The 13614-nt window shown below is 35.1% G+C and overlaps 1 protein-coding gene across 5 annotated transcripts in view; it reads left to right on the top strand.

Moving 5' to 3' along the window:
* The window catches only part of RAD51C (RAD51 paralog C), a 32063-nt gene that overhangs the window by 5180 nt on the left and 13269 nt on the right, over window positions 1-13614 (top strand). For all 5 annotated transcript variants that reach the window (XR_008425194.1, XM_045182572.2, XM_053911884.1 and 2 more), the window contains exons 4-7: window positions 356-489; window positions 4765-4896; window positions 10032-10098; window positions 11028-11088. Coding sequence is in view for 4 of the 5 variants with exons in the window: in XM_045182572.2 (XP_045038507.1) it covers window positions 356-489; window positions 4765-4896; window positions 10032-10098; window positions 11028-11088 (394 nt within the window). In the remaining variant the exon portion in view is untranslated. The remainder of the gene's footprint in view (window positions 1-355; window positions 490-4764; window positions 4897-10031; window positions 10099-11027; window positions 11089-13614) is intronic.

Genomic DNA, 13614 nt, shown 5'->3' with positions numbered 1-13614 from the left:
TTAAAAAAAAACAAGACAGAGAAATTCTATTATGCTACTTCTATTCAAAAGAAGCCAATAACTAGAACTATGAAGAGGTAGGCATTAAAATTAGTTGTATATGTATATGAACAATTTCTAGATAGCCTAGTATGTAAGGAAACAGTGGGAAAAGTATTATTATGAAAATAATAGGACAGGAATTATAAAATAATAGTTCATAGTAATTTTGCTATAATTTTATCATCTTTCAATTAAAGTTAAGGTTTTTGTTAGTGAAACATTTTGTTTTTCAAAGGGTTTTTTTTTTATAGTTACCAATATTTCAAAACAGGCAACACTAATTATTTTAAGATTGTTTTGTTGTTTATTTCAGTGTACCCCAAGGCTTTGGAGAATTTCACTCTTGAAAATATTCTTTCTCATATTTATTATTTTCGTTGTCGTGACTACACAGAGCTACTGGCACAAGTTTATCTCCTTTCAGACTTCCTTTCAGAACACTCAAAGGTATGGCTCAAACTACTGAAATAATATAACGACCGTATTTTGCCATGTATATGCACACCTTTTTGCCCACATTTTCGAGGGGAAAATAAGGATGTGCATTATGCAAGGGTAGTACCTGAAGTACCTTGTATTATTCTTGTGTTTTGTAAGTATTTGTTACATAAAATTTTTTGTACCATAACATATTAAAAAATAAATGTTAAAATTCCTTTATATTACAAAAAACAAGTATCTGAATATAAATGAGTTAAAAATTGAATAAAAAAATTAAAATGAAATATTTTTTTCCTGAAAGTTTGGGCCAAAACGTGGGTGCGCATTATACATAGGAGCACATTATAAATGGCAAAATATGGGTAACTTATTGAAGGTGTCTTTGGTTAATGTGAAAAATAAGTAAATAGTACAGTGTCATAAGCCAATTTAGAAAATCTCTTCCTTTCTTGTCCTACAACTTATTAATATTTACATTTATTTAGCATGTGTATGTAAGGAAGAAATTGAGGTAATATAGAATGAGTTTCCACCTCCAGTAATGGTGGAATTGCTCCTATCAAACAAACTGTATAGAGAGGTATAAAATGGAAATTAAACTTCCCTTCTGTTGCTGCTTCCTGGTGTCTCTTCCCAAAGTTGACCACTATTAATAGTTCCTTGTGTGTCTTCTCAAAAAATTTTTTATATTAAAATATCTAGCTCCCATTTTTAACATTTTTTAATGGGATTATACCATAATATTGTTCTACACTTTCTATTTTGGCTTAGTGCTTTGCATATCTTTTTGTATCATTGCATACAGATAGACCTTATTCTTTTTAGAGAGAGGGGAATGGAGGGAGAAAGAGAGGGAGAGAAACACCAGTGTGAGAGAAAAATATTGATCAGTTGCTTCTCACACACCCCCTAACTGGAGACCTGGCCCGCAACTTTGGCATGTACCTTCACCCAGAATTGAACCAGCAACCTTACCATTTACAGGCCTGTGCTCAATCCACTGAGCCACACCAGCTAGAGCTAGACCTTATTCTTTCAGCTGCATATTTCATTTTAAGAAGGTACTTTGATCTAGTCTAAGTTAGCCTCCCTCTCCCCCACTAATTACTTATTCTTTGTCATTTTCACCCGATTTAGCATCTTTGTTTAAAAAAGATTTTTAAAATTTATTTTTAGAAAAGGAAAGGGAGGAAGAGAAACATCATTAGTTGCCTCTCATATACCCCTAACTGGGGACCTGGCCCACAACCCAGACATGTGCCCTGACTGGGAATCGAACCACTGACCTTTTAGTTTGCAGGACAGCGCCCAACCTGCTGCTATGCCACACCAGTCAGGGCATATCTTTTTTCTTTTTGATCCTCACCTGAGGATTGATTTTAGAGAGAAGGGGGGTAGAGAAAGAGACATCAATATCAGAGAGAAACACCAATCATTTACTTCTCATAGGTGCCCCAACCTAGGATTGAACGCGCAACCTAGGTACATGCCCTAACTGGGGATCGAACTTGCAAACCCTTTGGGCCAATGCTTCAACCACCGAGTCACTCGGCCAGGACCAGTTTTAGTATCTTCAGAGCTCCTATCATTGTCAGAAAATATCTTATTTATATATTTGTTAGCATGTTAATTGTCTCTTACTCCACTAGAATATAAGTTACAAGAGAGCAGGAATCTTGTCTCTTGTTCCCCAATGCCTGTAACAGTGACTAGCATATACTAGGTATCAATAAATACTTGCTGAATGAAGGAATGAGTACTGTAAATAAAAGATATGAAAATGGCTTACAGCTCTGGCCAGGCAACTCATTTAATTAGAGTTCATCCAGATACACCAAGGTTGTGAGTTTAATCCCTGGTCAGGGCACATAAAAGAAGCAACCAATGAATGCATAAATAGTGAAACAACAAATCAGTGCTGTTTTTTTCCTCTCATTCTCTCCCTCCCTTCCTTTTACTCTCTCTAAAATTAATAATTTTTTTGCCTTGGCTGGTGTAGATTGAGTGCCAGCCTGTGAACTGAAAGGTTGCTGGTTTGATTCCTAGTCAGGGCACATGCCTGGGCTGTGGTCCAGGTCCCCAGCTAGGGGCGTGTGAGAGGCAACTGATTGATGTATCTATCTCTCACACATCGATGTTTCTCTCCCCCTCTTCCTCCTTTCCCCTCTCTCTGAAAATAAATACACAAAATTTTTCTTTAAAAAATTAAATTAATAAATTTAAAAGTTTATTTTAATTTTTAAAAATTATATTGTTCTTTTTTTTTAAGATTTTATTTATCTTTAAATATATTTTAAAAGACTTTACTTATTTATTTTTAGAGTGAGGGGAAGGGAAGGAGAAAGAGTGGGAGAGAAATATCAATGTATGGTTGCCTCTCGCACATCCCCTACTGGTGACCTGGCCTTCAACCCAGGCATGTGCCCTGACTGGGAATCGAACCAACGACCCTTTGGTTCACAGGCCTGTGCTCAATCCACTGAGCTATACCAGCCAGTGCATATTCATTTATTTTTAGATAGAGTGGAAGGGAGGGAGAGAAATATCAACGTGTGGTTGCCTCTCATGTGCCCCCCCGCTGGGGGCCTGACCCAAGCATGTGCTCTGATTGGGAATCGAACTGGCAAGCCTTTGGTTCTCAGGCCAGAACTCAATGCACTAAGCCACAACAGCCAGGGCAATTTTTAAAAAAATATTTAAAACTTATACATTGCTTCTACAAAAGCCTCTTCTTAGCCTAATCCTTATTAGATAGAAAAAAAAAATCTTACAGTTTTTCATTTGTTTACTCTTTACTGTAGGAGCCGTTATTTGGATTATATTAGAAATGAAACTGTCGTGAAAATATTTATCATCCATAAGTAAATCTTGATTGTAATTCAAGACAAACCTACCTCATGCTGAATTCTCTATTTTAACAGATTCTGTAATAGTTATTTGCCCTATAGTATATTTAAAATTAAAGAGAACTCTGGTCTGTGTGGCTCAGTCGTTTGGAGCACTGTCCCATAAACTGAAAGGCTGCAGGTTGGATTACCCATCAGGGCACATGACTACATGGTGGATTTGGTCCTGGTCTGGGTACCTATGAGAGGCATCCGATCGATGTTTCTCGCATCATTGTTTTGTTCCCTCTTTCTCTCCCTCCCTTCCCCTCTCTCTAAAGTCAACAAGCATGTCCTTGGATGAGGATAAAAAATAATAAAATAAAAATAAAATCAATTTTAAAAATAAAAAAATAAGGGGAAAAGTATACCATTAATTAAGTTTTTGAAGAAGCTATTATAATTTAATATTTGAAGAGTGTTTTTAATATAAAAAGAATCCTGAAGGTAACAAGTGATGTATTTAATTGAGAAATTTGTTTAACTAAAAATTCAAAAGTGATTTTTATCAATGTAAAAATACCCTTGTAAAGACTATGTACAAGGGGGAGGGGCCCAAAGAAACCCAGAATTTATTTATAAAAAGTGTATATTTATTACATATTTAAACTTCAGTCATCCCCAAACTACTCTCCATTTGATGCAGATGTTTTTTCCACTGTTCAAAACAGTTTTTTAACTTGACATTTATGATTCCTTTTAGTCCTTCTGCCGTTTTTTGTTTCACCTCTCCTGCTTCTGGAAAACGTTTCCCTTTGAAGACGTTTTTCTTCCAGGGAAACAAACAAACAGAAAAGCTGCTGTGGGTGAGATTGGGTGAATAGGGAGGGTGGGGCAGTGAGGTCATGCTGTTTTTGGTCAAAAACTGCTAAACACTCAGCACAGTGTGAGCAGATGTGTTGAAAGAGTCTTCAAAAATATTCACCCATCATGAAATGGGCCAAATGTATTGAAAGAGTGTTCAAAGAAAATTCACTGAAAGTGAACGAAGCCTCTGACAACACCACCAATTGGTACACTGATACAGATGGGTTCCTAGAATGCTCACCTAGCAGGGGAAGCCTCTACTACAAGGGGCCTACTCTCCAGAAGATAATTCCAGGTTTTTTTGGGTCTCCCCTCATATAGTGGCAACTGATAAGAAAATTGTAAATGTTTGTTTTTCTTTTTGCTGAATTACTTTTTTAAGGGGACAAATTATCAAACCAGAATACATTTTAACTTTTAGTGATTAGTGCAAAAAGCATTGGGTGAATAGATACATAATTATTCAAAATAAAGCCTTTGTAGAATTGAAAATAGAACACTGGATTTTAAGGGGTTTTTGTGCAATGGGTTATGTTTTTTTGATACAATTTTATTTTTAATACCAAACCTAATCTCTCTCTGTATTTAGGTTCGATTAGTGATAGTGGATGGTATTGCTTTTCCTTTTCGTCATGACCTTGATGACCTGTCCCTTCGTACTCGATTACTAAATGGCCTAGCCCAGCAAATGATCAGCCTTGCAAATAATCACAGATTAGCTGTAAGTATAATTAGTCAAGAGAATTTTATAATTAAAAATATTGTATCAAATATTAATTTCTAGAAGTAGCAGAACAGAATTTGCCTGACTAAAAGCAAATAATGTAGACATAGTTTTAAATGTAGCTTTGTTTTGGTTTGGTTATTATAAAAAATTAATTCCAGTCATAAGTGTTTTCTTGGAAAATAATAGGCATAATCAAGATGCCATATTTAAAAAATGGACTCTGATGAATAAATGCCACCTTTGGTAATTACAGTGTTTTTTGTCTAAATATACTTGTTGTGTTTTAGGTAAGCTCTTCCAACACTCCCATTTTTATTTAACTGTGTGTATAATCACAGATTCAGAGAGATAGGAATATTCCACAGTGTGAACAACCAAGATCTTTGGAGGCAGAGCTAACTCTACTAGATTTGAAATGCAGCTAACTTTTCTAGATTTGAAATGTGAGTGGGAACAGAGGTAAAGATAAGTTCAAAAGTGGAGAGGGCATTCTGTTAATACCAATGAAGAGCCCCCAGTAGGGGGCACTCAAGACTAATAGCTCCTTAGGTTTTTGTTTTTAACAGAAATAGCTTTATCTTTTCTGTTTAAAAAAAAATAATCCAAACAATAACACAGAATACTATGCAGTGTTTAAGGAGAGTAATGTAAATGTATGCGTACTAACATGAAACAAGGTATATTCAGAATATGATCAATTGAAAAAATTCAAGTTGCCCAACTATATTTCATAGGTCTACTTTTGAGAAAAATAAAAATTATATATGAGCATTTATACTTATTCTTATGAAGAAAAATATCAAAAGGACTAGAGTATTAACAGTGGTTACTTCTAGAGATAGGATTTTGTGGGGTTGAGGGCATTCTTTCCTCTCTTACCTGATAAATTCTTCTTTGCTTGATTTTTAATTTCCTGGTCAGCAGGTATAGAAGCATATATGACCTATGATGATAAATACAATTTACAATTTTAAGTTATATGCTTGCTGTAAAAATTTCTAAACCAACAAAATGTAGAGAGTAAGCAATTATATTATCTGTTATGTGGAGATGATTATTGTTGAGCTTAGTATACATATTTTTCCAAACTTATTCTATGCATACATAAAACATGTTTTTAAAGATCATATTGTACATGTTATACAAAGCAATATTTTGTTCACTTAATATATTGTGAACATCTTTCTATATATACTAACTACTATAGGTCTACCTTATTTTAACAGCTACAGAGTATTTTGTTGTATGATTGTAAAAGGTTAGGTTTTTTTAAAGATTTTATTTATTTATGTCTAGAGAGAGGGGAAGAGAGGAAGAAATGGAGAGAAACATCAAGATGTGGTTACCTTTCATGTGCCCCCCTACTGGGGACCTGGCCCTCAACCCAGGCTTGTGCCCTGACTGGGAATCAAACTGCTGACCCTTTGTTTCTCAGGCTGGCACTCAATTCACTGAGCCACACCAGCCAGGGCTGTAGACATTTTTTAACTACTTCCTTATTGGTTGTCTTTAATGTTGACTCCAGTTTTTCACCATTTAAATCATTGCAATCAGCCCTGGCTGCTGTGGCTCGGTGGATTGTACGCCAGCCTGCCATCCGAAGGGTCACTGGTTTGATTCCCAGCCAGAGTACATGCCTGGGTTACAGCCAGGTCCCCAGTTGGGGGTGTGCAAGAGGCAACCAGTCTACGTTTCTCTTACACATTGATGTTTCTCTCCCTCTTTTTCTCCCTTCCTTCCCCTCTCTCTAAAAAATAAATAAATAAAATCTTAAAACAAAAACAAAAAAAACACTGCAATCAATAACTTTTATATAGCCCTGACTGATGTGGCTCAGTGGATTGTGCACAGGCCTGTGAACCAAGGGGTCGCCAGTTCGATTCCCAGTCAGGGCACATGCCTGTATTGTGGGCCAGGTCCCCAGTAGGGAGCATGCAAGAGGCAAGCACACATTGATGTTTCTCTCCCTCTCTTTCTCTCTCTATTCCCCCTCTCTTTCTCTCTCTATTCCCCTCTGTGTAAAAATAAATAAATATAGTCTTTAAAAAAAATAAAAATGTTATTTAAAAAAATAACTTTTATATACTTCTTTGTCCATTCAACCAGTTATTTCTGAAAATACTAAGCCAAAGGGATAGCTCTATTTTAAACATCTTGCTATATATTATCAAATTACCCTCAGAAAGCATGTTCCAAAGTATGTTTTCTATGGCAATGAATGGGAATTTTTGTTTTTTCCAAGTCTTTATACCAAGTTTGATTCTTTTAAATCTTTGCCAAAATGATGTGGAGTCATTTTAGAGATGCGTTTATTTGATTATTAGCAGAAATGCTTGACAGTTTTATTAAGATATAATAGACATACCATAAAATTCACCCTTTTAAAGTGTACAGTACAGTGGGTTTTAGTATATTCAGAGTTGTGCAAACATCACTATTATCTGATTTTAGAGCATTTCCATCATGCCCAAAGGAAATCCCTTTACCATTAGCTGTCACTCTCCACTGCACTCTCCCTGTCTGCTTTTTGTCTCTATGGATTTGTCTTTTCGGGATATTTTCTAGAAATAGCATAATGCAATATAGTAGTCTTTTATGTCTGGATTCTTTTATTTAGCATAAGGTTTTCACGATTCATCCATGTTGTGGCATGTATCAGTGTCCTTTTTATGACCAAATACTTTTGCATTTTCTCAATATACCACATTTGTCTATCTGTTCATCAATTGAAGGGCATTTCGGTAGCAGAGTATTTTTAAAGCAATGAAGTTAATCATTTCAAAGTGATTGTTACTTCACTATTTCAAGACTCATTCTGTAGGAGCTTGGAGTTATTACACAATAATTTTCATTTGGATCCTGGTACACCCAACATTTTTGCAGAAGTAGTGTAATTTTATAAATATTTGCTAACAGTGCAAATTCTAATTTGGGGATGTTGAACAGCTGTTAAGCAGTGTGTTTATTTACATTTTCCTCAAGATATGGATAAACTACTCCCTAATCCTGTCTGATAGAACTTTCTGCAAAGAGGAAAATGCTCAGTTTAATAAAGTAGTCATATGGCTCTTGAGCACTTGAAGTATGGCTAGTGCTACTGAGGAACTGAATTTTTAGTTTTATAATTTAATTTTAAAAAGCTATGGCTGCAGAATCGGATAGGCACCTCTAACAAAGTTTTGGTATAATTAATTATCTCAGTCGGGAGAGCTTAAACACTTGGTAATATGTACAATAAAGGGTATTTATATTATTCAGCATGTTGGGGATGCCAGTTAGTCATATATTTCAGTTAATTACCAATTTAAATTCCTTTTTCACTTGTTCTAAGATTCCTGGCCTGAGGTAACACTGAGGAAGCCACTATGGCACTTTCTGGGAGAGGAACTAGAAGAAAGTCATGTCATCCAGTTGGTGCTTAATTGAGATCTAGATGGATTACAGATTTCTCCTCTCTAGTTAAACAAAAATTTTAGGGTGTTACCACTGCAGTGGGAATAGCCAGACAACCTTTTCTTTCTCATTTTTCTTACGAAACTGATGACTTTTTCAAAGTAGATACCTTTTCTCATTGCTTTTCATAGAAGTTCTTTATCAGTGACAGCTTGCAAGTAGTATTTGGAGGGAAGATCTGTATTGGGATAATATTTAAAATAACTATTTCTAGAGAATTTTGGATAAAACAGTGCCAGATAATTTGACTTTTACTGTATTAGGTCAGCCTTAAATACTTTCATTTTCTCTACTTTAAAATTACTACTACTCAAAACATTACTACTTTCAAAACATGGGATCTTTTCTATAGTCCACTATTTAATCCAAAAGAATTACCGTATTTTTTGGACTATAAGATGCACAAGACCATATGATGCACCTAGGTTTTAGAGGAGGAAGAACAAAAAAACCCCCACTCCACAGCCACACTGTCCCCACCCCCCACCCCCCCATAGCTTGCCAGGCAAGCTACATTTGGACTATAAGACGCACCCTCATCTCCCCCCTCAATTGGGGGGGGGAGTGCGTCTTACAGTCGGAAAAATATGGTAGCAATATTTTTAGTCTTTAGAGCCATCTGTAATTAAAGCACACCTGTATCTTTTGTCAGCAGACTAACAGTCATAATTTGGGGTCATTTGACCTGATTACTGGGCTTCATTTTTCCCAGTTCTTACACTGTACATTCTTTGATTTTAGCTCTTTTCTCATAATTCTTTGCCTTAGTTTCTTTATTTCTGTAAAATCATAAATCATAATTCTATATTTGTTTCTTCCCTAAAAATGTAAGTTTTGAGTTGTTTATTAAGAATTCTATATTCTTTTGAATAAATACATTCCAGAGAGGCAACAGTACTAAAGAACACAAATTCAGTCTTTCTAAGCTTTTGATTTCTCATATGTTAAACTGTAATAATAACAATAATAATACCTAATTCATAGAGTTGCTGTGGAGATTACCTAAGATAAGGAAGGTAAAGCACTTAGCATAGTTTCTGGCATGTATTAAGTACTCAAAAATGTTTATTACCATTACTGATGTTGCTGCTGTTGGACTGGTTATTCCTATTGGCTTATACAACCTTAATTTTAAAAGTGAGAATTTTCCTGATTCTCCCAGTTGTGAAGTTTTTGTGCATGGTCTCTTTAGACCTTTATATATTATCTATTTTATTTTTATTCTTCCACTAAAAAAATATTTATTTATTATTTATTTATTTATTTAGATAGAGGAGAGGGAGGGAGGGAGAAAAACATCAGTGTGAGAGCGAAACATCACTCAGTTGCCTCTTGAACTCTACTGAACCCACAACCCAGGCATGTGCCCTGCATTGAACTGGCGACCTTTGCTTTTCATAACATCACTCAACCAACTGAACCACACCTGTCAGGGCTATTTTCTTCCATTTTCATAAGAAGAATTTCTTTGTTCTTATCTGTTAAAAAAATTTTATGTTCAGTAGGCTTATGTTTTCAGATAACTACTCATTTTTATGTGTAAACTTATTAGAGAAGTTTTCATTACCTAAATACATCTTTAAATTAGATTGTATTCAAATACTAAAATCACAGGACTATTTACTTTATAAGTTTTAGAGGAGACTCATGTAATTTTGTCACATTTTGTTTTGTAGGTAGTTTTAACTAATCAGATGACAACGAAGATCGATGGAAATCAGGCCTTGCTGGTACCAGCATTGGGTGGGTAATAAATCAGATAAACCTTTCTGGTTAAACACATTTTCTCTACCTTTTTCATTTGATGCTTACTGAGTACTGTAAACTCCATGAAAGCAGAGAGTTTATCTGTCTTATTCACTGATAAATCTTAGCATGGAACACTGTGCTCTTAGATACTGACTCATTTTTTTCAGTTAACATTAATTCAGCATTTACTATATAGCAACTGCTAGGTCAGGTACTGAGCATATAATAGTCATATGATGTTTGTTTGTTTATCTATTTATTTATTTATTTTTAGAGGGGAAGAGAGGGAGAAAGAGAAACATCAATGTGTGGTTGCCTCTTGCATGCCCTGTACTGGGGACCTGATCCGCAACCCAGGCATGTGCCCTAGACTAGGAATAGAATCAGCGCCCCTTTGGTTCACTGGCTGGTGCTCAGTCCACTGAGTCACACCAGCCAGGGCCATTTGATGCTTCTTGCCTTCAGAAAGCTCACTGTCTTAGGCAGGAGGAATGGTGAATCTATTCAAATACAAATTATATAACAGTGAATAGATTTCCTAACCTTAGTCATGGTTTTGTTAGAATACAGTGCTTCAAGACTTATTTCTACTAAAATCTTTAAGAATATTCTTTCAGAGTTCTTGCTTTTTTTCTGATAGTCAGAAATATGTTAGTAGTCCTGATACATGGAAGAGTGGCCAATATGTTATATATGAAGTTTTCTAAAAGCAAATAGAAGATATTGATCTTCACTATTGCCTTAAATATATAAAACTCCATTCATTTCAGGATGTTATCCACATACCAGGTTTTTAAAAACCAAGTTTACTCGTGTTATGTTAAACTAGGTAGAGTAAAACTGTATTTGATCAGAGGCATTTTGAGAGACTTACAACCTAGTCAGTAAGGCAATATATAAGTATTATGTTCTTTTTCCCTCAGGGGAAAGTTGGGGACATGCTGCGACAATACGGCTGATTTTTCATTGGGATCAAAAGCAAAGGTCAGTGTAGAAACAAGTTAATAATTCTGAATATTGGGTTAATAATACGGAACACTTACCAGTTTCTTAGAGGTAGTGCAGTGGATGACATCTACAATGCCCTGTGAACTAAAGCTTTTGTTACCTTGTCCTTAATCACCTAGAGCAAACATAGAAACATGTTTTTATCTGCACATTTAGCTACATAGGAAATTCTTTGGAATATTTAAATGATGGGGTGCACCTGAAATGAGTAGGTGTCCAAGGAATGCTACCTTCTGAAGGTCTTAGAAAATCAAATACCATTTATTAGCCACACAGAAGGAGGCAGGTACTGTGTTCCTGGAAGGGATTGAAAGGAGAATAAAATGAGGACCAAAGGTTAGCTTTAGGACTAATTTATATGGAAAATAGGGTGGTTCTTCCTAGTTGGTTAATATATTTCTTGTATGAAATTGTGTCTACTTTTGTTTTTTCTAGTATTTTCCTAACTTGTATTTGTTATCCAGTTACTTACCTGACTTTCACCAGTATTCTTTAAAATAAAACTATGACAGCATGAAACCTTTGTATTTGTTTTTAAAGCTAGCTGCTGAGCAAGTGAACAAACCAGCTTTTATTTTCTTTAACATAGGCAATTGAAAGCAGCAGAATCTTTTATTCTACACTTATGGAAATGTCAGAATTATGCCAGCCTCTCTGCTTTGAGATTAATTGGTATAACATAGAGTACTTGGTTTTGAAATGCTCTAATAAAAAGGAGAAATTGAGACAGTGTGTGGGCAAAGATGGAAAAAGGGGTTACTTAAATACATATTGGGTCTGGTCAGTGATATTGTTTATTTCTTTATTTGCATTTCTTTGTTTTTCTATAAAATGAAAAAATCATGTTTCAGCTCACCAAGTTAGGTTTTACTGACTCTGAGCTCATAGCAGAACAAGTCACACATACATCTTTTGCAACTAATTCGTGCATTTTGTGTCTCTTTTAAAGATGGCCTTTGCAGAGCTCAGGTGACTCTTTTTTTCCTTTTCCATAATACATAGTGCTTTACAATTGACTCCCATCCCTCAATTCTGTAAATAAGTCACTGTACAGAGGCTTCACAAAAAGAAATTCTTTCTCAGTAACAAATCCTATTGTAAAGATTTAGCAATTTTCTCCAGATGATTCTTTTGAACATACTGTTTATACTTTCCCAGATTTAGGTTTTCTGCAAAATGCATCCCACTAATGATCTTAGGAATTTCCCTTGAGCTAGTACACAGTAGTTTTCCATTATTGTTCTATTAACTATTCACTGGTAGGATACATCTAATAAATGAGGAAAATAATAGGAGCAGAGCAAGATGTTTCCTCTTTTTATGCATTCATCAGGAGGACAGGTTTGCCTTCTTTATCAAATTCTGTAAATTGGCATTGGTTAGCTACCTATAAGATCAGAAAACCATGCTTAATTTTTGAGTAACAATTTTATGACTTCAACTTCTTACTAATTTTTTCCAAGAGATTAGAGAATAGTGTAGAGCATTAAATAGATAGATTTAGGGGAAAACTGTTTTATGAAAATTTTACTCTATCCCATGCTGTTATTTTAGTGAGTGCTTGCTTGTGCTAGGTATTTAACTGGGCACTTTATGTACATATTTTATATTATCCCTTCAGTAACTCTGAAGAATCTTCCTGTTATTAACAGTGGGAGGACCATAGCCCAGAAGATTAACTGACTAGTAAATAATAGCTATCATTTATTATTTTTAAAGATTTTTAATTTTTATTTGTTTATTTTAGAGAGAGGGAGAGAAACATCATTGTGCAAGAGATTCGGTTGTCTCTCCCACACCCCCAACCAGGGACTTGGCCCGCAACCCAGGCATCTGCCCTGACCAGTAATCGAACCAGCGACCCTTTGGTTCACAGGCCAGTGCTCAATCCACTGAGCCACATCAGCCAGGGCTAATAGCTACCATTTATTAAAGATTTATTAACTGTCCTTTATTATGCTAAGCACTGTGTGTATATAAGATTTCATTTTATTTTCCAAATAACTCTGAAGTTGGTAGTAGTATCCACATTTTATAGCTGGCTATAATAGAATCCATTCTTTTTCTCCTATAATTACTGTTTCTAGAATGTAATTCTAGTATTGTGTTGATTTCTAGCAAATCTGAAGTTAAAGCTCTTTTCCTCCTTTTAAGGTAATATCCTTTTTCTCTGAACTGTCTTTTTCCCAGGCTATGGATATATAAGTAATATGTACACTTCATCATAACTGGAAGAAATTGACCTCATATAATAGAATTAAAATAGTTTTATTTTTTATTGTTTGAAACCACCTATCTTCAAGTCATTAAAGTTGCATGAAATCTTTTTAAGTATATTTTATTGATTATGTTATTACATTTTACCCAATTTTTTCTCCCTTTTATCCCCCCTCCACCTTACACCCCCTGCCCTCTAGCATTCTCCCTCTCCCTCAGTTCATGTCCATGAGTTACACATATAAGTTCTTTGGCTTCTCTGTTTCCTATACTGTTCTTAACCTC

Source organism: Desmodus rotundus, chromosome 9 (genome assembly GCF_022682495.2).
Source record: "Desmodus rotundus isolate HL8 chromosome 9, HLdesRot8A.1, whole genome shotgun sequence".
Lineage (NCBI taxonomy): Eukaryota > Metazoa > Chordata > Mammalia > Chiroptera > Phyllostomidae > Desmodus > Desmodus rotundus.
The sequence above is the reverse complement of the archived record's forward strand: the minus strand, read 5'-3'. Positions and strand labels throughout refer to the sequence as shown.